This window comes from Mobula hypostoma, chromosome 8 (assembly GCF_963921235.1).
Source record: "Mobula hypostoma chromosome 8, sMobHyp1.1, whole genome shotgun sequence".
Classification (NCBI taxonomy): Eukaryota; Metazoa; Chordata; class Chondrichthyes; order Myliobatiformes; family Myliobatidae; genus Mobula; species Mobula hypostoma.
In genome coordinates this window covers 109798099-109825249 of record NC_086104.1, presented here as the reverse complement: position 1 = coordinate 109825249, position 27151 = coordinate 109798099, and the positions used below count along the sequence as shown (strand labels likewise).

The following is a 27151-nucleotide window of genomic DNA, read 5'->3' as shown; positions in this document are numbered from 1 at the left end:
CTGCCGGAATAGATTTTCCTGGGTTAGAAATGTATAATAGTAGATCATCTGCATAAAGGGATAATTTATGAGACTCATTTCCACGGGTAATACCAAATATATTAGGGGAGTCACGAATGGCAATAGCTAGCAGTTCCAAAGCAATATCAAATAATAATGGACTAAGAGGGCAACCCTGCCTAGTACCACGGAATAAATGAAAAAAAGGGGATCTTTGACTGTTAGTAAATACCGAGGCCAAAGGGGTAAAATATATCAGTTTAATCCAGGAAATGAGTATCGGACTAAAATTAAATTTCTCAAGGGTATTGAATAAATATGTCCATTCAACTCTATCAAAAGCTTTTTCAGCATACAATGAAATGACACCATTCTGGAATTTTGGGTGAAGGCGTATAAACAATATTCATTAATCTAATATCTAAAAAAGAGTAACGCTTTTTAATAAATCCAGTTTGATTAGCAGAAATAATTTGGGGTAATACATTCTCCGATCTCGTTGCCAATATTTTAGAAAAAATCTTAGAAGCGACATTCAGCAAAGATATAGGTCTATAAGATGCACATTCAGTAGGATCCTTATCTTTTTTTAAGAATTAGGGAAATAGAAGCTCGATAGAAGGATCGTGGTAATTTACCTATTGAAACTGCATCCCTAAAAACACTACATAGCCAAGGAGTTAGTGTAGTTGAGAAAAATTTAAAAAATTCTACTGTAAATCCATCTGGACCAGGTGCTTTACCTGAGTTCATTGAAAAAATAGCATTCTTTATTTCCTCTACTGTAATAGGTACATCTAGTTTTGAACGTTCATTAGATGATAATTTTGGAATATTCAGTTTCTTAAAAAATTCATGCGTTATAGTGGAGTCATCAGGAAATTCTGATTGATAAAGGGAGGTATAAAATTCTTGAAAGGATTTATTAAAATTGTCATGGTCAACTGTCAAAGTGCCATCTTGTTTACAAATCTTAAGAATCTGTCGTTTAACCGAGGCCGATTTCAATTGATTAGCTAAAAGTTTCCCAGTTTTATCACCATGTATATAAAATTGACTCTTAATTTTGATTAATTGACTTTCAATTGAAGATGATAATAAGAGATTATGTTCCATTTGAAGTTCAACTCTCTGTTTATAAAGTTCTTGATTAGGAGCTATAAAATATTTATCAACTTCTTTAATCTTGTTAGCCAGTTTAAGTATTTCCTTATTAGTTCGCTTTTTTAGCCCAGCAGTGTATGAAATAATTTGTCCGCGAATATATTGTGACGAGAGTACACATAGATTAAGATGTTAGCTGTCCTGTGCTGACACCAGTGGGATCAGCAGTTGGTCTGCCACCTGTCTTCAGGAGAAAGAGAGATAAGGAAAACAATGGAGCAGCATTTGGAGATGTTAATGAAGGGACGGGAGAGTTTAACGGAAGGAGAGCTGTCAAGATCGGCTCCCCTTTAAACCCTGAACTGTTTGAAGTGATGGACAGGCGATACCCCAGCAGGGGGATAAAAAGGGACAGGTTCGCTAAGGCAGGACACACACGACACCACGAGGTAACGAGACCCTGGAAGCAGTGCGCCTCCCACAAGTCGGTGGGAGTCTTTGGAGGGCTGGTTGCAGGACCAAGCCAGAGATGCACAGGGTGGAAAGATACGATCGGCGGGAACCTGGTGTGTGTCCGCCCTTGTCTGGGTGCCGGGTTCACCGCTGAGGAAAGATCGTATCTGGAAACGGAGGGATTACAGTCGGTGACCTCAGAACACATTACAAAGGGCTCGCCCGAAAGCTGACTGCGAAGAATATTGAAGGTCTGTGTGGAAGCCGTTTGAATATTCATTCGCTTTTGCTCTCTCTCCTTCCCCCCACTGTCCATTGCCACGGCAGTGATTACTGTGAACTGAACTGAACTCAATTGAACTGAACTTTGCGTCACTTTGAAACTGGTCAGTTACCCCTAGACGACGATAGAGCTTGATTGATCCTGTTATCCTAATTCTGTGTACATGTGTGTTTATCATTGCTGAACTGTTGCATTTATTATCCTTTTGATTAGAGTACCGTGTTGCTTGTTTCTTTAATAAAACTTTCTTAGTTCCAGTAATCCAGACTCCAACTGAGTGATCCATTTCTGCTGGTTTGGCAACCCAGTTATGGGGTACGTAACAATATGCTTTAAAAGTATCCCAGAGGATCCCACTGGAAATATCATCCGTGGAATTCGTTGTAAAGAAAAACTTAATCTGTTCGTCAATAAACCTAACAAAATCTGAATCTTGAAGCAAAGTGATATTAAATCTCCATTGTCTAGGATTAGTAGATATATCCCTTAAGTTAATAAATAATTTCAACGGTGCATGGTCAGAAACAGCAATAGAATCATATTCGCAACCCGTAACAAAAGGAATTAATCGAGAGTCAATAAGAAAATAGTCAATTCTTGAATAGTGCTGATGTACATGTGGAGAAAAAAAAGAGAATTCTTTGACATTCAGATGTAAGAATCTCCAAATTTCTGAGATTCCAGAGTCGGTCATAAAAGAGTTAATAAGGGTAGCCAATTTATTCGGAAGTGCTTGATTAACCTTGGATCTATCTAGCAAAGAACTTAAACAACAATTAAAATCACCTCCCATAATCAGCATATAGTCATTTAAGTTGGGAAGTGATGTGAGGAGATTCTTAAAAAAAATCAAGACAGTCAACATTTGGGGCATAAACAGTGAGCATGGCAAGTTTTTTGTTAAATATCAAGCCAGTAATCAACAAAAATCTGCCATTAGAATCTGAAATCGTCTCATAGTGCATAAATGAAATTGACGAATCTGTAAATATAGAAACACCTTTTACTTTAGCTTGTGAATTCGCATGATACTGTTGGTCCTTCCAGAATCTAAAGAAACATTGATTATCCTCTTTCCAGACATGAGTTTCTTGTACAAAAATAATATGAGCACTCATCCTATGGAATACTTCAAAATTTTCTTCCATTAATTGGGTGGTTTAAACCATTTGTAATCCAAGAAACTAAATTGATAGTCTTATCCATCATAATGAGCTCGAGTATAAAGTATGTAAAGGGTTAATCAGAGTACAGACTCATGACCCCGGAAGAGGAAAAAAGGTCCAAAGAGGAACCGGAAGTTACGACATTTCAGACATTTTGGTAGTTTCTGGTCAGCCCCTTTAAAAAGAAAAAATGAAAGAGGAATAAAAGGAAAAATACCACCCACCTCCCACAAAACCCCAGAAAAAAGCCAGACAGTGGCCAATGCTAAATCTAAGACTAAACCTAACCCCATCTTTCCGGAGGGCGACCCAACAGAAATATGTTTATCAAAAAAAAGACACCACCCTTATGGAAAAAAATAAAAACTAGCTACAACAGTAAAGAAAATCTTAAAGCGATTAAAAGCATCAAATAGTTCCTTGCTACTCATATTTCAAAGAATATCAAACGTTAGGTCATATTACTATCTTAATTTTTCAAATATAAATGATTGGAAATGACATGAGAAACAGCAAGGATTCTGGGGAGAAGAAGAAAACAATGCCCCATTTTAAAATATAATACTTTAGTAACATTTCAAAAAGAAAATAAGCATTAAACTTATAACTAAATAACTACCAAAAGGTATTAAGAGTAAGATATACAGGATCACTAACAGAAAAGCCTAATATCATTTAACTATATAAAACGAACCTACACTGCCAGATTGAGAAAACAAAACCTTGAACTAAACAATCAGAGACGAGAGAAAAAACCAAACGATACATTGATTAATCCTCCATAAAGGGAGGCAGATCATCGAGAAAACTTTGGGCTTCCATCGGATTTTTAAACAGGCTACGCGAGTTATCCGACATAACCACTCTCAGATGGGCTGGAAACAGTAGTGCTATTTTATAACCCCGACGATAAAGTTCTGCCATCTGAGGTTTAAAAGCCACCCGTTTTTTCAGTACCTCTGGGCTGTAGTCTTCAACAATTCTGAACTTGAAATCTTGAAATTCGATCATACCTTTCTTCCGAGCAGCTCGGATAACTTGTTCCTTCTCGTGGACATAATGAAACCGAATAATGATCAGTCCCGGTTTGGCCGATTTCTCCGGATTAAAACGGAATGAACAATGAGCACGATCTAGTATCGGGGGTTCTTCCAATATATCAGAGCCAAGCACATCCATTAGCAACTTAGAAAAATATTTGGTAGGATCTCCCTTCTCAACATCCTCAGGAAAACCAATTATTCGCAAGTTCTGTCGTCGGGAACGATTTTCAAGATCCATAAGTCTTAGCTTGATAGCGTTCCAATTGCTAAGTTACCGATGTTAAACTTTTTTCAAGCGCTTCAATTCTTTTTTCTCTTCTACGGCCATCTTCATCTAATTCCAAAATTCTGACTTGATGTTGGTCGATTTCACATCTGAGTGTTCTTGATTCTTCTTTCCACAAATTCAACGCTTCTTCAATTGCGGTGAATCTTCGATTAACTGTATCTTCTAAAAGTTTCTTCATTAGTTCCATTGTTACCGGAGTTTCCTTCAAAGTTCCAGGATCACCATTTTTTTTCTTGTTCCTGGCGGAACCTTTCCCTTCTTTAACTTCTCGTGCTCTGGTATTCATTTTCAATAAGTAACAGTCGTAGTTCAGAAATATAGATCATTTAGTGTAGGTATAGGTAAGGTAGGTAAGAGTGGTTACATGTAAGAAAGTAAAGGGTACGGAGCAACGCCCAAAAGCAGCTCACTCCATGAGTCCCCTGCCGGAAAGTCCCGAAAATATTCGACTTAATTCACTAACACCGTCATTGAGTTATGTTCACTTTTAGAGATGCTGACGTAATGACATCAGTGTAAGGCAACTGCTTTTGTTATGTTCATAATAGAATTAAAGGACTGCAGATTTTGCTAAGCACATGAAACTACTCTCACATGTTTCATTCACAAAATCCTACAGTATGGCCTTGTCTGCTCTTGGTTCAATGGGATAGTGCCTCACGTGTTTGAGCCTCACACATCTACAGCACTGCAGGAGAACCTGTGCATATTATAGGATTATTAGTTGCTAGCTAGCCTGTGTTATTCCCCCCCCCACCATCTGTTCTTTAGGCCAGCAATCTGCTGTCAAATATCTGCAGAATTAGTTATTTTGTCCAAGGACCTACAGCATTTGGACTCCAGAACTAAGGATACATGAATCGCAGATGTTAAGCTGCAGAACATAAATAAGTACTAACACAAAGAAAACCCTTCCACTGAAACACAAGAGAATGAGCATTACATTCAGCAGTGACAAGACTAATGACTTCTACTATTCTGTCCTCACTGCCCTCCAGCATTAAGATTCACAGCAAAATGTGAACCAGTTTCCATATCCTAGGAAGACATCTATAATGAAACTCACCAATGCTTCCAGCACAGACTTCAGTCAACTGAGAAAAATGGTACTTAATGATTAGACCTGGCACAAAACTCAGGGTTTGCAGGGCAAGAATGATTCCTGACCTTCTATGTGCTTCTGAGGCCTGAAGGATCCATAGCAATAACTTCAAGACACTGATACTATGCAAATAAAAAGATAATTTAAAAAAATACCACCAATGCTCCCTTTCCAAGCTCCTCCAAATTCCTCAGGTCAGGAATATCAGTATTCTCTCATGCTAGCATTACTCAGCAATGAGGCCCTGGCTCCTTGGTTATGTCAGCTAGATCGCAGCATTCATATACCCAATCAGATACACTATCTTGAGCTCTGTCATTGCATAACAAATTGGAAAGAGGAAAAGATTCAATTGTACATTCCAAGCCTCCTTAGAGAAATGTCGGTCCTGGGAATGTCTGGCCCATGACTGTACAAAGTGGAAGAGGAGCATCTGGGCTGGTGTTGTAAATCTCAATCCATTCATCAGGAACCTAAGTAGTATAAGGAGCAAGCAACCATGGAAATTCCTCACCTGTCCCATTTCTAAATTGGTGTTGTCCCAAAAACACGCAGTTCCTACATTGGCCTCATTAACTAACTCAGAGCAAACAAAACTTTTGTCAGTCATCCTTCAGCCTAAAGAAATTCTTTAGCAGGCATTGAGTAGACCACAAAAGAGGAGACCACAATCAGAACAATTAACCTAACCAGAACACAATCAGAACAATTAACATAACTTTAAATTTGAACTGCTGAAGTTATTTCAATTAGATTTTGCTGCTTGGCAGAATTTAAATTGTCTCCATATTGAGTAGAAACTTGTAGAATTATTTGTGCTAGTATAAACAATGTTCTAGTGACAAGATATTGAATAGGTCCACCAAGATTCAGCAAGATTTTAAAATGCAGCAAAGTAGAAATCTGAATGATTATAAAGATTGAGCCTTGCCTCATCTCCTGTTTGTAGCAGTCTTGCTGCTCCACTCTGATTATTGGTTTCACCATATTGCGATCATTTGAAGTAGAGGTATCAGTATCCAATCTTTCTGTACTCTAAGGAAAACAAAATATTCACAGTGTAAGGGTTTGAAGGAATGTGCAGGCTAGAAAACTGTAGAAGGCTAGAAGAATGCAGTACTCTATATATTCCAAAATCTTTGAAAGGATCATGTTATAAAACATACATAGAACAGTACAGCACAGGACTACCCACCACAATGCCTATTTAAACTAATCCTATCTTCCTGCACATGGTCTATAGTCCGCTATTCCCTGCCTGCCATGTGTCTGTCTAATGCCTCTAAAACATTGCTATCGTATCTGCCATCACCACTGACAGATATGATCTCTGGTGGGCCCTTCCATGTACCTACTACTCTTAAAAAAAAAACTGCTCTGTAAATTTCCTTTAAATTTTCCGTCTCTCATCTTAAACCCATCTCGTCTAGTATTTTACATCAAAGTTGCTGGTGAACGCAGCAGGCCAAGCAGCATCTATAGGAAGAGGCGCAGTCGACGTTTCAGGCCGAGACCCTTCGTCAGGTATTTGACATTTCCACCCTGAGGAAAAGTATTTCTCAGAATTTTATATATTTTTTAATCATGTCACCCCACTGCCTTCAATGCATTCAAGAAAGCAGTCTTAGTTTGTCCAACTTCTCCATATAGCTAATATACTCCAATCAGACTACATCCTGATAATCTCTTTTGCATCCTCTCCAAAGCCTCCACATCCTTACTATAACGTGGAACTCAGAACTGACCACAATATTTCAATAATGGCTTAACCAAAATTTTATCTGGCTGCAACATGACACACCAACTTCTATAGTCAATGTCCTGAGTAGTAAAGGCAAGCATGGCATAAACCACCTTTATGATGCTATCTACAGTATGTTTCTACTTTCAGGCTGCTATGTACTTGTATCCCAAAATCCCTCTACATTAACTCTCCTAAATGCCCTGCCATTTTAACTGTATGCTTTCCTCTTACATTTGACATTCCAAAATGCAACACCTCACACCTGTGAGGCAAGTAGAATGTCCTGAAATAATGGTGAGGCCCACAAAACTTCTGATTTTTAAAAGAATAGGTTGGGTAACAACTTGAGGTATTGTATGCACAATTTGATAAACAAAATGCAGTCCAAGACTAAAGAATACCACACCATCTCACCAATAAGTTGACACTAAAGATGCTTTGACATGACTGCACATGTTATAGGAGGTTACCAGACACCAATGAAAGGCCAAACCAACTTACTGTCCTGTGAAAATATCTTAGCTATGCTCTACACATTGTCTGCTGACGAAACAAGAAAATGAAATAAGTCTCCAATTTTTACACTCAGCAACCGCTCTTAGATCATGTGTCAGGCAAGACTTGATGCATAATTCACAAGCCCGCATACTGAAAGGTTGAAGGGCTATGGGGAAGAAATAGCAAGACAAGATGTCTATTTTAATTCATTAGTGCACAATTTAGTTGGAATGTTTTTGTATTCAAAGTTTTAGTTGATTTTTGTGTTTTAAGTACTTCAAGGATATGTAGAGATAGTGAAAACAATGACAGGCAGCAAAGGTGGTTGCTTTGAACTGCTCCCATGACAGCTGCATTGCTTAACATCCTGGCATACTGAGCAGCTCCAGGACTATCTGGGCTAGTAAATCACATGATGGCAAATGGGAGGGCAGTGAGACAGCCCTCCTCAGAAAAATCAGATCAATCTATAGTTAGGATGGTGTGGATTGGTACAACTGAAATAAAATTATCAATTAGTGTTACACAACCTTTGATCCTAAAGACTTACTTTTACAATTATGGGTTGCGATTACAACTTTGTGAATAAATTTATTGTTGTATAATTAAAAACAGTGCACCTTGTCTCTCAATGTATTCTCTCCAAATGCACAACTTGAATGGAATTCCTCATTTATTCTTTTTAGTTATATGATCCTTTAATCAAATAATTTGAAAATCTATTTGCTCCCTTCCACATGCTTGTTATTTAGGAGGTGGCATGATATTGTTAATATAACACGATTACAGCTGTCTATAAGGAGCTTCTGCATGGGTTTCCTTAAGCTGCTTCAATTTCCTCTCAGATTCCAAAGGGATACAAGCAAGTAGATTAATTGGTCACATGGCTACAATTGGGTGGTGTGGCCTCATTGGGTTGGAAGGGTATGTTAACATACTGAATCACTAAATCACTTCAAAAAAATCCCCTGCAAAGGATGGTACAGTTTAATAGCCAAGAATGGTTTATAGCATTCCAACCATATAATTTTAATAACTTTTTTAATTTAACATATTTGTATTCATTGTGAACATTCAATTCAACACAATAGAAAATTTAATTCACTCAATTAAAACCTGTTGAAGAAGGAAGGAAAGCTTTCAAGAGTATCATTCTCAAAATATCCTTAATGGAACACACTGAAGACTTATGCTAAAATAAACTGAGGAAGTGTGTACTGAAAATTCAGTTGCAGTCATATGAAACTTGACTAAGGGCAGCTATCAGGATCTTGTAAGATCAGAAATTAACACAAAATTAGCTGCAAATTCCAAAAATATTTTAAATTCCCTTCCCACCCATTCCCCTGGCTTTTCCTCAACGATTTGGGGGCTGTAGCTTTCAGTATGCATTCCAAGGATGTTTCTGACAACACCCCATTAAAAAAAAACTTGGTTCTGTTGCTCTGTTCTCAAGAATCACAAAGAATTCCAAATCTACTCCTCCTTTATCATATCACAAACAAGATGAAATCTGCAGATGCCGGACATCCAAACAACACACACAAAATGGAGAAACTCAGTAGGCCAGGCAGCATCTACGGAAAGAGTACAGGCGATATTTCAGGCTGAGACCCTTCTGACTGAAGAAAAAAAAGATGAGGAGTAGAGTTAAAAGGCGGGGGGAGGGTAGAAAGTAAAACAAGGTGATCGGTGAAACCGGGAGGAGGAGGGGTGCAGTACAGAGCAGGGGGAAATTGATTGGTGAAAGAGGTACAAGGCTGGAGAAGGGGGAAATCTAACAGGCAGAAGACCATGTAAGAAAGATAGCGGGGGTGGGTGGAAGAGCACTAGAGGGAGGTGATGGGCAGGCAAAGAGATAAGGAGAGAGGGGGACAAGGGGATGGGGAATGGTGAAGTGGGAGAGGGGCACTAACAGAAGTTCAAGATATCAATGTTCACGCCATTATGTTGGAGGCTACCCAGACAGAATAAAAGGTGTTATTCCTCTAACCATTATGTGGCCTCATTGCGATAGTAGAGAAAGCCATGGATAGACATATTGGAATGGGAATGGGAAGTGGAACTAAAATGGGTGGCCACTGGGAGATCCTGCTTTTTCTGGAGAACAAGGCACAGGTGCTCTGCAAAGTGGTCTACCAATCCACGCTGGGGTCTCACCGATATACACGAAGCCACAACTGGAGCATCAGACACAGTACACAGATGAAGTGTCGCCTCACATGGAAGGACCATTTGGGGCCCTAAGTGGTAGCGAGGAAGGTGGTGTAAGGGCAGGTGTAGCACTTGTCCCACCTGCAAGGATAAGTGCCATGAGGGAGATCAGAGGGGAGGGGCGAATGGAGCGATCCCTGCAGAAAACAGAAAGTGGAGGGGAGGAAAAGATCTGCTTGGAGGTGGGACCCTGTTGGAGATGGCGTAAGTTGCAGAGAATCATGTGCTGCACGCGGAGGTGTACTTCTGTTAATACCTCCCCTCCCCCATTCCCCATCCCCTTTTCCCTCTCTCACCTCATCTCAATGCCTGCCCATAGCCTCCCTCTGGTGTTTCTCCCCACTTTTCTCTCTTCCATGGCCGTCTGTCCTCGATTAGATTTCCCCCTTCTCCAGCACTATCTTTTTTATCAATCAACCTCCCAGCTCCTTTCTTCACCGCTGCCAGTTTCATCTATCACCTTATGTTTTTTCCTCCCCTCCCCCCACCTTTTAAATCTACTCCTCATCTTCTTTTCCTCCAGTTCTGCTGAAGGGTCTCAGCCTGAAACATCGCCTGTACTCTTTTCCATAGATGCTGCTTGGCCTGCTGAGTTCCTCCAGCATTTTGTGTGTGTTTCTTTTATCTTAGAAGCTTCCACAAAGGCTTAATATAAAAAAAAACATTTTCTCAGCTTCTTCAACGCTCGACTTTTGTGCCAGAGATTTGCTTTACAGTACTTTGTGTCTACCTGGACAGTACTGAATTTGGTCACTTGCACAGTGCATTCAGTCTATAGCTCTCAAGCACTCTTGTGTGAGTGTTGCACTGTTGAATGCTATCTTTTGGATACCATCTTGGAGTTCTGTTAGAAAACTGGTATTGAAAAAGCATAACAGTATTTAAAACAATCAATCACCAGGCTACTGCACTCAATATCAGATCAAAATCCATAATAAATTGACTACTGGAATCAAGTGTCAAAAATAAAACACTGAACATGCTCATAATCACAAGTAGAAAACAGAAAATGCTAGAAATATTCAGCAAGTAAAGCAGCATCTGGAGAGATTTTAATGTTTTACCTTTTCAGAAGTATAAATAGTATAGAGGCAAAAAGAGAAGAAGATTTCTAATAGGACACAAGGCAAAAAATAATTTACCAAATGGTTTAAAGATATTGCAATGGTAACAAGGCAACAAAAAAAATGAAAATGCAGAGCACTTTGGTGGCATCCTGTTGGAAGCATCAGAAGTGGCTATGAGTGACCTCATCAACATGAAGACAAAAGTTTGTTCAGCTCTAAAGCAGGGATGACAGCAAATGTGGAATAAAATGAACTTGCAGAAGATATTTGATTTTATCCTTCAAGGGAAGTCATTGGCTAAAGTTGCTCATGGTACAGAATAGGCTGAATCAATTCAAAAGTACACTTAGGACTTTATACGTAATTCATTAAAAAGTTGAATAAGTTCATGAAATATCAAAAAGGCAAACAAGTATTAGCGTTTCATTACAGAATTAGAATGAAAGGGGTTGAAAAGTTGAAAACCTTGGAGATGAAGTACCAAGAATCTTCAAAGCACTTCAAGACATTACAGATGAAGGAACGTATTCAAGCCAGAGGACTTAGTGCTTCAGGATTTTACTGGGATTGATACTTGAATTCCAGGAGTACGAGGAACAACTTTACATTCCTGGTGTTGGTTTCCTATTATGTAGACGAGTGAGTGATTAAATCACTGCTTTCAATGTTTTAAGTAATAGGTTTAGTGAATGGAAAGAATTTCTGCTGTTGGAAATCTAGGGTTTATAGCAAGAGTCAAAGCTAGACCTTACAGGAGTATGCAAGGGGATATGGAAACTTGAAGGATTTTTAAAAAGGCAAAATAGAACATTGGTTAATTTTAAATCTGATTCTGATAAAGTTTTGTTAACAAACAGCTGCAGGAATATTGAACACCATGGAATTCCACAGTTACACACCAGATCATTCATTATTTAATACTCAGCAAACACTCAAGGTTTTTATACCTACTTTGTTTCCAATGTATTGTTCAGAAAATTTTCATGACCAATTTTCTTTTAATAATCTGTTCATTATTCATTTTCACTACAATTCAATCATTAAACATTAATTTTAATTTCAAAAACCAAGAAGTTAAAATACCTTGCTTATAGGTAATCCTATACCACTGTGAATGTCTCCATCAATATCAAACGTAGTTTCCTGGACACTTCTGGACCCTTGCCTATAAATGATAGCCAGTGAGATTTAGAAACATTCGTCAAATTTAATTCTCTATTGTGACATTTTTCTAATTAAAGTAGATTGGAACTCACTCTAGACAAACCACAACAAGATTGAGAAGTAACAGACTACATAGATAAGTGGGATTACACAAGTTTTCTACATTTTAAATAAACAGTCTTTGTTAGAGATTTGGTTTACTAAATTCAATGGCTTATAAGCAATGAAATCATGAAAAAAAATCAAAAAAGATTGACCAGATTACAATGAACTGCATCTATTTGCTTTTTCCACCTTCATTTTTCTTGTTGTTCCGTGTACTGTTCTCACGAACTGCCTTTCACATCGTTGTAAATATTCACAATTACTAGCCAAACACAAGATGAGCAAAATGAGAATGTGAGTAGACCATTAAAAGCTTTCACCTGTCCAAAATTTGTTTCCATTTCACTCAGTAACACTTCATCCAAACTAACAAATGCATACAGTTTGTAAGCGTTACAAATACTATCTGAAAGTGTAAGAATATGTCACTATTGCAAAACTGACCAAATGACACCATCCAGTCTTTGGATTAGCTCATGCTGCCACAGTGAAATAACTTGGTCCTTTGGAACAGATTGGGTACAGCATATAAGAAACCAAGCAATCACAAAAGACTTCAAATTTTGCTTGATGCTTACCTCAGTACATCAGAAACTGCATCTAATTTTGTATAAGCCATGGGATAAAAGCAAGTGTCTACAAATTCTATAAATACAAGTTATCAACAATATACTCATTAGGGGAAAATAAAGACCTAGATTTTGTATGAGGTGAGAGCAAAGAACTATTAAAGTGCATTGGGGGAAAGCTAGGAAAACTCCAAGTATAAATTTAAATGAGAAAGATTTTATGTTATTAGATGAAGGAGGAGAAAAGGTTTGGATTGAAATTGTTCCCCGAGTTCAGCTTAGCATAAATTGAATGTGCCATGAGTCCTGGCAGCACCCGTAAATTAAAATGCAATAATGCCTGATTGCTTATTAATGATGGCAACTGAGGGACACATATAGCTCAATAAACTTTTAAAAATAGCAAGGCGCCTTATATGTAGAAAGGACAAATAAGGCCTTAGTTTAATATCTTATCCAAAAACCTGCACTGTCAACATTCTAACACTCTTCAACAGGAACCTGAAGGAACTCATATGGAGTTCAGAGGTCACCATTAACCAGACTGGCCAAATTTACTTGATGGCCACGTTATTAGATACTTCCTGTGCCTAATAAAGTAGCCACTAACTTAGGTTCATGGTATTCTGCTACTGTAGCCCATTCATTTCAAGGTTCAACATCTTGTGCATTCAGAAAATGCTCTTCTGCACATCACAGTTGTCTAGAGTTACTTTTGCCTTCTTGCCCACCACCTTGAACCAGTCTGGCCTCATTAACAATTCTAGAAACTGTTGTATGTGAAAATTCCAGATCAGCAGTTTCTGAGATAATTAAACCACCCCGTCTGGCACTAATTCCACGGTCAATCACTTAGTTCATATTTCTTCCCCACTGAGGTTTGATCTGAACAACTGAACCTCTTGACCATGCTTGCACTCTTATGAACTGAATTGCTGCCATTTGCTTAGCTGGTTGATATTTACTAAGCAGGTATACAGGTGTACCTAATAAAGTGGCCACTGAATGTATAATGGCAATCCACATATTCTCATGCTATCAGCAAGTTACTTTTACCATTTCAATAAGCTCAACTATCTTTAACAACTAATATAGTGCACTGAAATAGTTTAGTTAGGAAATCAATATATATGGGAAAGAAGATGTAACACTGCAGTCCAGGCAGCAAGTGTATTAAATGTAGCAGTCATGAAAAAGATGCAACTTATATTGACTGCCCTCAAAAGGTACCCAAACTTACAAAAAAAGGCATGGAGAAAAGGAATATTTACAAAAAAGTGCTAATTGTCGTTTTAAATGCACACTGATTGAATGAAATTCTGATCATGTCAAATAACATGCATCCTATGTGCACAGTATGCAATGAAAAAATGTAACCAAATTAGTGAGAATTATAATGGTAGTTCACGTTTTTTTTTAAAGAAATAAACTCAGAAGAAATAGTGACAATTCTGAAAAGCCTCCGGGAAATAGTAGTTTGGTTTTAACAGTACACATTTGCAATTGCAGTGAATGTTGTGCTTGTGTAGCTACAGGTATCAAAAGCAAATGGCTGGCATGCTTAAAGAAATGCCACTAGTCCTACTTAAGCAGGTCATTTCAAGAAATTCACTCAAGAAACTGACTTTTGCACCCCCTAGTGGTAGCAACAATATGCCTGTTGAATCCTTTGACTAAAAATTCACGTAATACTCAAAATCTGATTTTTGGCCACTATACCAAAAACAGGAAAGAATAGTTCTCAAATTATTTAAGGTGTGCTGGGTAGTCAGAAATTCTCTTAAAACTTGTTTGAGGTCATGTTGAAGTGCAAAATCAAAGTCTGAAGAGATAGTATAAAAAAACTGCAAGTTTTTCCTTTCATGAGACATATACTATGCTGCATCCAAATGGACTGTAACCTTAGTATCACGCACACATTCCACAATACTGACCATTAGATGCCAAACACTTTCAAATCTAGTGAATATTAACTCTGAGAGAATATCATGTACAAGCTCAATCAGCAGCATCTATAAGGTAACAGGTTTTCTCTAGTTCTTTCAAGCTGTCCCATTCCCAAGATCAGAATGAACCGGGTCAGGTCACAGATCTCTCAGTGGGTGAGCATCTGGGGGACAGTGACCACCGCTCTCTGGCCTTTAGCATTATCATGGAAAAGGATAGAATCAGAGAGGACAGGAAAATTTTTCATTGGGGAAAGGCAAATTATGAGGCTATAAGGCTAGAACTTGCAGGTGTGAACTGGGATGATGTTTTTGCAGGGAAATGTACTATGGACTTGTGGTTGATGTTTAGAGATCTCTTGCGAGATGTGAGGGATAAATTTGTCCCGGTGAGGAAGATAAAGAATGGTAGGGTGAAGGAACCATGGGTGACAAGTGAGGTAGAAAATCTAGTCAGGTGGAAAAAGGCAGCATACATTAGGTTTAGGAAGCAAGGATCAGATGGGTCTATTGAGGAATATAAGGAAGCAAGAAAGGAGCTTAAGAAGGGGCTGAGAAGAGCAAGAAGGGGGCATGAGAAGGCCTTGGCGAGTAGGGTAAAGGAAAACCCCAAGGCATTCTTCAATTATGTGAAGAAAAAAAGGATGACAGGAGTGAAGTTAGGACCGATTAGAGATGAAGGTGGGAAGATGTGCCTGGAGGCTGTGGAAGTGAGCGAGGTCCTCAATGAATACTTCTCTTCAGTATTCACCAATGAGAGGGAACTTGATGATGGTGAGGACAATATGAGTGAGGTTGATGTTCTGGAGCATGTTGATATTAAGGGAGAGGAGGTGTTGGAGTTGTTAAAATACATTAGGACAGATGAGTCCCCGGGGCCTGACAGACTATTCCCCAGGCTGCTCCACGAGGCGAGAGAAGAGGTTGCTGAGCCTTTGGCTAGGATCTTTATGTCCTCTTTGTCTACGGGAATGGTACCAGAGGATTGGAAGGAGGCGAATGTTGTCCCCTTGTTCAAAAAAAGGTAGTAGGGATAGTCTGGGTAATTATAGACCAGTGAGCCTTACGTCTGTGGTGGGAAAGCTGTTGGAAAAGATTCTTAGAGATAGCATCTATAGGCATTTAGAGAATCATGGTCTGATCAAGGACAGTCAGCATGGCTTTGTGAAGGGCAGATCGTGTCTAACAAGCCTGATAGAGTTCTTTGAGGAGGTGACCAGTCACATAGATGAGGGTAGTGCAGTGGATGTGATCTATATGGATTTTAGAAAGGCATTTGACAAGGTTCCACACGGTAGGCTTATTCAGAAAGTTAGAAGGCATGGGATCCAGGGAAGTTTGGCCAGGTGGATTCAAAATTGGCTTGCCTGCAGAAGGCAGAGGGTGGTGGTGGAGGGAATACATTCAGATTGGAGGATTATGACTAGTGGTGTCCCACAAGGATCTGTTCTGGGACCTCTACTTTTCGTGATTTTTATTAACGACCTGGATGTGGGGGTAGAAGGGTGGGTTGGCAAGTTTACAGACGACACAAAGGTTGGTGGTGTTGTAGATAGTGTAGAGGATTGTCAAAGATTGCAGAGAGACATTGATAAGATGCAGGAGTGGGCTGAGAAGTGACAGATGGAATTCAACCCAGAGAAATGTGAGGTGGTACACTTTGGAAGGACAAACTCCAAGGCAGAGTACAAAGTAAATGGCAGGATACTTGGTAGTGTGGAGGAGCAGAGGGATCTCGGGGTACATGTCCACAGATCCCTGAAAGTTGCCTCACAGGTGGATAGGGTAGCTAAGAAAGTTTATGGGGTGTTAGCTTTCATAAGTCGAGGGATAGAGTTTAAGAGTTGCGATGTAATGATGCAGCTCTATAAAACTCTGGTTAGGTCACACTTGGAGTACTGTGTCCAGTTCTGGTCGCCTCACTATAGGAAGGATGTGGAAGCATTGGAAAGGGTACAGAGGAGATTTACCAGGATGCTGCCTGGTTTAGAAAGTATGCATTATGATCAGAGATTAAGGGAGCTAGGGCTTTACTCTTTGGAGAGAAGGAGGATGAGAGGAGACATGATAGAGGTGTACAAGATAATAAGAGGAACAGATAGAGTGGATAGCCAGCGCCCCTTCCCCAGGGCACCACTGTTCAATTCAAGAGGACATGGCTTTAAGGTAAGGGGTGGGAAGTTCAAAGGGGATATTAGAGCAAGGTTTTTTACTCAGAGAGTGGTTGGTGCGTGGAATGCACTGCCTGAGTCAGTGGTGGAGGCAGATACACTGGTGAAATTTGAGAGACTACTAGACAGGTATATGGAGGAATTTAACATGGGGGGTTTTATGGGAGGCAGGGTTTGAGGGTCGGCAGAACATTGTGGGCCAAAGAGCCTGTACTGTGCTGTACTATTCTATGTTCTATGCACAAAATCTTTTGAAAATCTGCTTTCCATTGGACTCGCAGCTGTTGGATGTAGGACAGACAGACAGACAGACAGACAACATCCCTCAGTAATTAACAGTCATGTAACATACTCAGATGCCAGACAAATATTTCAAATTTCAATTAAGAATTAACAAGATTGGCTGGGAATTTGAGGACCATTTTCAGTCAAGAGACTTGACCTACAATAAATTATCCCCCTTTTAAGTTTTAATTTTGAAGTAAAAATAGATAAGCTTTTAGAATGCCATTCTGCATATTACTTAGCTCTGATACAGAAAAACACTCGAGGTCAAACCTATTCAATACATTTTAAACATTTAACATTTTAACATTAATTGAGTAATTAAAATTACTTATGTTAGATTTTAACAGCTTCACAAAAAGCACAGGTCACACACCCCACACGTAAAAGTAACATACCCAGATTTAATTTTCTGACCCTTGACCATAGGTCCAGCCTCCACAGGTTTCTTGGCCATATGATTCTGACTAGGATCCACGAATTTGAACACATGTGATGACCCAAACTGAATATTCATACCACTCTGCAACATGACAGTCTCAGTAATATGCTGGCCATCAACGTAGGTTTCTGCATCAAAGCTGCGAGGAGTAACTGTTACTATTCCATCCATATTTGTAAGATCGCAATGATGAGGCTGAATTCCCGGACCAAAGAGCTACAAAGCAAATTTTAATCAATGCTGTTGTAAATGCAAAAAAATTAAATCCTCATCACAAATCTACAATTAAAAATGTATTAAATCACTTTTTTAAATTTGAAATGTTTAAAATATAATTATGAAATGCATTCAGAAGCAATAACTATATTGTATATAGCAATATGACAATACTGTTGCAGAATGTCATTCATAACAAATAAAATGGTTGAGTTTGTTTTGTATGTCCAATATCCAACAAGCTACTCTCTCAAAAGAGCAAAACTGGGAAAGAAATTTAACTATTTTAATGGAAAGCCTTTTATTTGAAATCCAACAGTTGATCATTATCTAGCCCAAGAACATAAAGCACAACCAGAAGACTATATAAAACCTGTCCCATTATTCAATATTATCATAGCTGATCGACTTCAGTTCTAACATAGCACCAACACCTGACAGGCCATTCGGCCCACAATGTTGTGTCAATCATGACGCCAATTTATACTAAAAGTCCTTCGCCTGCATATCATCCATATCCCTCCATTCTCTTCATATTAACATCTCAAAGCCTCAAACTCCAAACTGTCCGATTTTTCTACTACTCCTCGTAAAAAATTCCAGACAGCATGTCTCCTTTAAAAGTCACCCCTCTAACCATAAAAATGCCCTCTGGCGTTTTGACGTCTGGGGAAAAGATGGTTTACCCTATCTATGCCTCTGAGCTTTAAAATCGTTTTTCATATCTCCTCTCAACCTGACACTACAGGGAGAAGAATCTAAGTTTGTTCAACTTTTCTTTGTAGTTATATTCTCTAATCCAGGCTGCATGTTTGTAAAGCTTTTCTGCACCCTTTCACATCGTTCAATGGGGTGACCAATACTGCAAGCTTGTCTAACAAAAGTTTACAATTGCTGCAGCACAACTATGGACTTGAATCCTAAGATCCCTTATCCACCAATAACTATATACTTAGTTTTCATCTGACCTCTCAAAGTGCAACACCTCAGACTTGTCAGATAAAACGCCATCTGATATTTCACTGCCCAGATCACTAAGTGGTATTCTTTGATGTTTCAGATTAACTTATCTCAAGTACATTGAAATATACAGTGAAATGTGTTGTTTGCATTAACAAAGTATTCCAACACAACCCAAGGACTTGCTAAGGGCAGCCACTGTCCCTATCCACAACTGCACTGATCTGCAAATTTGCTATATTTTCATATAATTCACTGCTATTCAGGGGTACCAGCACTGATCTTTGTGGAACACCAGCGGTCATGGACTTCTCGGAAAAATAGCCTTACACCCCTCCACTGACTTCTCTGAGCGAATCTAAACTTGTAATTCACTCTGGCTCTCAAGCACCTTTATCTTCTGTATCAACCTACCGTGCAGGATCTTATCAAATTCCTAAGTAGAATCGATGTAGATCATGTCCATTGCCTTACCCGCATCAAGCACCTCTGTTATCTCCTCAAAGTAATCATTTTTAAGGTTATGACCTGCTCTGCACAAAGTCATGCTGACTGTCTCAAACTAGGCCATGCCTTTCCAAATGCATATAAATCCTCCTCTAACATCACCATTATGTAAAAAAGAAACTTACCTCTGACGTACCCCAATATTTTCCTCCAAACACCTTAAAATTATGCCTCCTCATATAAGCCAATTATTCACTGTGTAAAAATGTCTGGCTATCTACTCTATTAATGCTTCTCATTTTGTACACTTCTATCAAATCACCTCTCATCCTTATTTGCTCCAGAGAGAAAAGCCCTAGCTCACACATCCCATCTTCATAAGACATATTCTCTAGTCCAAGCAGCATCTTGCAAATCTCCTCTGCACACATGCTGAAACTTCCACATCCTTCCTATAAGGAGACAACCAGAAATGAACACATTACTCCATGTGTGGTCTAACCCAGATTTTTGAGAGCTGCAAAATTACCTCACGGCTCTTGAACTCAATCCTCCAACTAATGAAGGGTAACTCAACATATGCCTCTAACCATTATCAACCTGATTGGCAACTTCAAGGGATCTATGGACATGGGTGCCAAGATGGCTCTGTAACTCCACATTGCTAAGAATCCTGCCATTAACCCTGTACTTTGTCTTTAAGTTTGATCTTCCAAAGTGTATCACTTCACACATTTCTGGATTGAACTTCATCTGCCACTTCCCAGCCTAGCTCTACATCCTGCATTTGTCCCATTGTGACCTATGACAACTTCTCACACAATCCAGACCAAGCTTCATGCCATCTGCACTCTGGCTGTGATCAGATGACCCTGCACAGTGTCAATCACCACCAGCTCGTTACCTTTCAGGCCGCAATGGCTAATGGTGTTGTTTTCTGAATGATCCAATATAGTTTCTGTTGACTGCATCTTGAAACTATATTCCTCACTTGAAATTCTAATATGGGAACATCTCACCATATTCATCTTAGAACCTATAAGATCACCTGCATTCCTCTGAACTACTATGAGCACAAATCCAATTCTCTTAGCCACTTATAATAGTACAAACCTCTCATGCCATGAAATAGCATACTGAATATCTCTTTTTGACTGCCTCCACTGCTAGAATATCCCAGTTCCAAATGTGGTCTATTTAAAATACCGACCCCAGGTCTTCCTTAAACTGCTTTTATTTCATAAGACACAGAAAACTCATTCTTACTTGTATGGAGTTCTCATCTGACTTTTCAGTTCCAACATCAGTAACATTCAGCTGTAAACGATAGAGTTTTGGCTTATCTCTGGAATCTGAACCATCTGCAACATTTATAAATATAGTTTAGCCTTTGAGCATCTGGTTTATTTAATTACTTCATCTATTTAAATTTTAAAATTACATCTATTTAAATTTTAAAATTACATTTTTGGCAATTCGGTATGAAATGACTGAGGAAAAAATAGCAAGCATGGAGTTTGGAATTAACTTTTTAAAAATTCAGACATTACCCATTTCTGATTGGCCTTAAGAGGGCAGTGTTGAGCTGCATTTTAGCTGCTACAATCCTTGTGATGGAAATATTCCCCAAATCAGTCATTTCAAGGTTCAGGCCAAATAGCAATAAAGGAAAGGCTATGTATTTCCAAATGTACAGTTTGGAGGTGGATTTGCAAAGGATGACATGCCCAAGCTCTCAGAGACAGGGTTTGCAGGTGTATCATTAAAAAAAAGGCAAGTTTGACAAGTTGCCCAAAAGCATCTGTTGAAGGTACATACTGCAGCTATGTACCTGTAAACTGTTTAATCAACCAATCTGCATACAACTTTATACAGATTTACAACATGTTTACTCTATTATGTGGCCTTGCTGACATGGAGTGAGGATGTTATTGTGACACCACTCAACCAGCCAATCTGTCCCATTCTCATATGTCTCTTTATTGCCATCTGAGATACTGCCAACAAGGGTAGTGTCATTGGTGACTTTATAGAGTTTGCAATATTATATAGAATTTATAGATCTTAGACACCATCAAAACTTGTTAATTTGAGTATCTGCCTGTTATCTCCACTCCCTCCTATGCTGCTGAACCAATCCCTAACATAGTTAATTATCTGATTTAATTCCAGTTTCAAATTCAGTTTAATTCTTGAAGTCTGTTCACACAGACTATATATTCACCTCATTGAAAGCCAGTTCTTGGGGTGGTTTGGGGGGGAGGGGGGAGAAGAGGAACCAAGCCATTTTACCAAGCACAACCTTTTTTTTAAATCCATGCTGACACTGATTAGCTGTAAAAATTCCAAGCTGCTCAGTTATTCTCTCCCTCTCTGGCTATCCATCCCATAGGATGAGGATGGCTCCTTGGTGTCAATTAGTGGGGTTGATCCCACTCCTCAGAAAGGAACAGTGTGTGCGTGAATGGATTTTAGGTGAGTGGGGGTTTGCACAGGTCCAGACCCACCCTCTCGACATCCCCACCCGGATCCAGCGGCATGGTGGGGTCCAAGACGGCTGGGAGAAGTTCTGTTGCCGTGAATGGCCAGACCAAGCTTTGATGCAAGGGATGCCCTTTCCATGCTCCACGGCACGTGTTTGCTGATGACCATTGACCCTACGAGAGGGTTCATTCACCCTTGGACAGGTCTTGTTTTTCGTTCTGCAGGGTGTCTAGCCACCCTCCTCACCAGGCAGGCCTGGTGGGGGAGCCGGCTTAGTTGCCGACCACCCGACCATGCGACAGATAGTACTGGGTTACATGGTACCAGTAGCATTCAGATGAGTGACCTGACCTATCAGTTACTCAATAATTACCCAACACCACATTAGCCTATACAGTTAAGGATTCCCTTGTTTCCATGTTTATTTTTAATTATTTGCTGACATCCACAATTTCCTGATTTAGCACGAAGGTTTCCAAATACTAAGTCACTTTTGATGTTTCCCTTTTAAAATCCTACAATGAAAAACACTTATGCCCAGGATGTCACTTATTCTTCCAGACTGAACATCTTTCTCTGCTGCAAGTATCTGCGCCAATATAATTCAACATGCTGGTAATTTTCCAGTTTCATTTATTCATTGAGGTTTTTCTTACTATTTCCATTTATTTTATTACCATTAGTCAAAAGGCCTATATTGCTCTTGACTACTCTCATTTGCACAACTAATGCCACGTAGCTCTGTTAGGGCAGCACGGTAGCTTCATGTTTAGTGCATTACTTTACAGAACCAGCCACCCTCGATCGGGTTTCAATTCTCACTGCTGTCTGTAAGAAGTTCGTGCAGTTTTCCCATGACTGCATGGGCTTCATCTGGATATTCCGGTTTCCTCCCACAGTCCAAAGACATGTAGTTAAGGGTTAGTAAGTTGTGAGCACGCTATGTTGGCACCAGAAACATGGCAAGACTGGCACAACAATACTCAATGGTTTGATTTGATGCAAATGATGTATTTCACTATGTTTTCAATGTACATGGGATAAATAAATTTAGTCTATCTTTAATCAACCAAAGCCACATTCCTAACCCCATACACCAAGCCCCAAAATTTACAGTCGACTTAGCCTCAACTTAATTTTGGATAACATATTCCACTTTCTGTAAATTAAGCTCTGATTTATGTGTTCTAGGTATCGCCCCAAATTTAAAAGCTATCGTATCCACCTCCTTTAATCTATATAACACTTCCTTATGCGGTGGAATCTACCCCAAATCTGCAAACCCTACTTCTAATACTATTAAAAGCTCTATTACCAAAGGGAAAAAATGCTGGAAAACAGAACAATAATTATCTTTTATAGTCTAACATCTGTTTGATAAGTAGATAGCCTAGAAATTTATAGCTACTATAAATTCGCCACATGTTCCTACAATATATCTGAAGCAAATTCATGGCCACAGTCTGAAGCAGTTACAAACAAGACTAACAGTTCCTAGAAGTGAAAGAAAGTGAACCACCCAAGACTCTTAGTCCTTAAACTTGTCACACAGGGTAGCAGGTAGGTTATTGAGTATGCATCAACGACATTACAACTACACTATTGAAGCAGAGAGTAGCAGAGGATCACTACTGCATCTTTTGATTTTTATCACAGAACTCTGAATTCTTATATGCACATTCTTTAACAAATATCATAAAAGCAATGTTAGGCTTATGCAGAATTTTAGTTGGATCACTTGGAGTATTAAAACAGATGTGGTCTTTATAGTTTTAAACATATTTATCAGTAAAGATTTAATAGCCCCATATTCATTTCTTGAGAAAGGGGCATGATAACATATGTACAACTTGCAGGGAGACCAACATGAAAGACGAGTTTTATTTGTCACATGCACATCCAAACATAGTGAAATGCATCATTTGCATTAAATCAAATCAGTGAAGATTGTGCTCAGCAGTCCATAAGTGTTGCCATCCACTTGGTGCCAACACTGCATGCCCACAACACACTAATCCTAACCGCAAGTCTGGAATGTAGGAGGAAACAAGAGCACCTGGAGTCACAGGGACAACTTACAGGCAATGGCAGGAACTGAATCCCCACCAACGATCACTGGTGCTGTAATGGCTTTACGCCAACCACTATACTGCTATGCCTAATAAGAAATTCAGAAGTTAGAAGTTTCTTTACCCAGAAAGTGAAGAAGTGTGAACACACAACTATAAGGAGTAGAAGAGGCTCATAAAAGCACAGAAGTGCTTAAAGAATATACTATTTTGATTAACTGAAGATGGTAGCAGGAGGTACCATAGGAAAATAAAAGCCAGCAAGATGCTGCAGTAAATGGCCTGATTCTGTACTCTAAATACTATACTGTTATATATTCTACTGTAATTAAATGTTCCCAAGGTACCCTTGGATTAGAAAAATGCATACAGGATGGATCTCATCCAGACTAGATGACTTTGCTGCATGAATACCAAAAGATTTTCAGCAATTCTTTTATCCAATTTGAATCTGGTCCTGCTTTCCCCAGTACAGTTTCCATTCTTATTACATTGATAGTATCCTCAATGAAGACGGATGTTTTAATACCCATATGCTTCTCATTTCTTAGACAAAAGTTCCCAATCTTTTTACTACCATGGACCCCAACCACTAACCGAAGGGTCCCCAAGTTGCGTGCCACCTTCTTAGACCATACCACTGTAACTCCCCGGAAGAGGTTTCACTGATAACATAATGGTCTTCCTGCAGAAGCAGTGTTTGGGTTATGGTTAGAGATAACAGGTGCTTTGGAATATGAGCCAACCATCCAATAAGGGGAGCTATTTTTTTTTGCTGTTTCCCTGACACCAGTGTGAGCTGGGGTCTTTTTTCAGTGGGAGATGGAGAGAAGACACTGGAGAGAACCAGCTATAGGATTCAACCCGGTGGGGGACCATGATTGGATGGAGTAAGGTGCTGAGGTCTAGTGAGGATCAGTGAATATGACTTCTGCAAAAGTTGAGCTCCAACTTGTGCACATTTGACTGTTTAATTATAATCGGCCCTTTTTGTTTTTTTTCCCCTCTTTTCTTTACTAACCCTTTAGTTAACATCCATCAATATAATTCTGTCAATCATATTCAATGTGCTGTCTGTTATTTCTTGGCACCGAGTTGTAACAGGGTAGCAAATTACAAAGCATCCACACAAACTGGGGTTTGGGGTGGGAGAGCCGTCCCAATCTCATGGACTTGACGGGACCGGAGTGTGTATTCCCTGGACTTACACAGCCCAAAGAAACCAGGGGTTTCACAATTATAAGACATATGAATAGAATAAGGTCATTCAACACATTGAGTCTGTTCAGCCATTTCATCATGGCTGATTTATTATCCTCATTCTCCTACCTTCTCCCTATAACCTATGAAGCCCTTACTAATCAAGAATCTATCAACATCCCCTTTAAATATATCCAATGACTTGGCCTTCACAGCTGTCATGAAGAAACTTTTAATCACTTCAACTGATAGTTAATCTGTTTCCATGGCAGTTACTGGATCTGGAAAGGTACTTTTATGCCATTCATTGCAGCATTCTTTTAATGAGAAGAGGACATGCCCTCTTCTCATTGCTACAATCAAAAACGTACAGGAGCCTGTAGACACAAACTCAATACTTCAGGAACTGTTTCTTCCCCTCTTCAAACAGATTTCTGAATGGACAATGAACCCATGAACACTTCCTTAGTAATTTTCCCCCTTTATTGCACTTTTTATTAATTTTTTTATTTTTTTTTACACATTATTGTAATTTATAGTTTTTATTACTATGTACTGCCTTCATGAGGCACTGCCTCTTGAAGATGTCCACAATGCACGGAAGGCAGGACGGAGCTGGCGTCTGCCGGTGATATTAAATCTGATCCTGATTCTGCAATTTTACTCATAATTTCAGTCACTGAGGAACTTCTAGATTTGCATACAAAAGTGTGCATTCAGCATTTAACCTGTATCCAAATACAAATAAGCAATAGCAGTTACAAATCAGAACCAGAAGTGAAATCATTTAACGTTGGAGTAAGAATCAAAAGCTGAGTAAGAAATTGAAGACAGACACGAGTTGCAGAGTCACAGATTACAGGAGACATTTAAGGAACCACATGAGCTAATATCAGCATAATTTAATAGAGGAACCCATAAAGTAATAGATATAAAACCCAAGTGCAGCGAATAGCTAGGAAGAAGCACAATCAAACGTTTGGGGTTGTCAGTTTTCAGGAAGCTGACACTAAGAAAGATTACAAGTACAAATAAATTTGCAGAATGGCCATATAATAGTTAAATGACTCCCAATGTTGATGAGCATGAATTTTGTTACATTTTCAGATAACATGAACAAAGTTACATATTATTTGGAGAATAAAATTCTAAATGGGATTAAGAAACTATCAGATCTGAGAAGAAACCTACAAAAACACTAAAAGAAGCAACATATGTTCATAATGTCACTTAAGATAATTATGGTTTAGTTCAAGAGATTAAAACTTAGTGTTTATGCCATGCACTAGGAGAGAGAACAAGTGGTGGTCAGCTGTATTTTGGAGGGAATAGGAACAAACCAGAACATGGGGAGAGTGGACTGGGAACATGGCATAAAGGGAGGGTGGTTGAGGAAGACAAGAATCTGTGTGGCCATGTCTGAATGTGTGGTTAAAATGATTCTACGTCATAGAACATGTACATTTCTGTCCTGATTCTAAAGATTTCTTTGATGAAAACGCTTTTTCCATGTTCACATAAACCTGCTTCTGCTAATCCACCTGAATAAACACTGAATAAAAACATGCACATAAGTTTCACAAACTAAACAATCTTAAAATAATGATACCGATAGCTCAAACAGTTAAAATACGTAATAATTGATCAGCAATTTTGCAAATTTTTGTAGATGTATGGTGCATTCTGACTGGACGTATCACATCCTGATAACGCACAGTATCACAAGAGGCCGCAGAGTTGTAGACTCAGCCAGCTCCATCATGCCTTCCCTGCATTGCGCGCAGCTTCAAGAAGCAGTGTTTCATGAAGGCAGCATCGATCATTAAAGACCCTCATCACCCAGGATATGCCCTCTTTACGTTAATACCAATAGAGAGGTGGTATAGGAGCCTGAAGACCCACACTCAACATTTTAAGAACAGCTTCTCCTCCGCTATCAGATTGCTGAATGGTCCATGAACTCATGGATATTAACTCATTATTTATCTTTTGTACTGACTTCCTGTCATTTTAGTCTTACACTGCTGCTACAAAACAACAAATTTCATGACTTCTGAACTTATTAAGTCATTAAAACTTCAACACAAAAGCAGGTTATGCAACATTAAGGAGAGATGCAATATGTGGTTC

General features: G+C 39.1%; 1 protein-coding gene across 6 annotated transcripts in view; it reads right to left on the bottom strand.

The window, feature by feature from the left end:
• afdna (afadin, adherens junction formation factor a) overlaps positions 1 to 27151 on the bottom strand; it is a 216550-nt gene that overhangs the window by 109517 nt on the left and 79882 nt on the right. For all 6 annotated transcript variants that reach the window (XM_063056597.1, XM_063056601.1, XM_063056602.1 and 3 more), the window contains exons 9-12: positions 20535 to 20629; positions 17602 to 17861; positions 12047 to 12128; positions 6372 to 6475 (exon numbers count right to left, since the gene is read on the bottom strand). In XM_063056597.1, coding sequence (XP_062912667.1) covers positions 6372 to 6475; positions 12047 to 12128; positions 17602 to 17861; positions 20535 to 20629 — 541 coding nt within the window. The remainder of the gene's footprint in view (positions 1 to 6371; positions 6476 to 12046; positions 12129 to 17601; positions 17862 to 20534; positions 20630 to 27151) is intronic.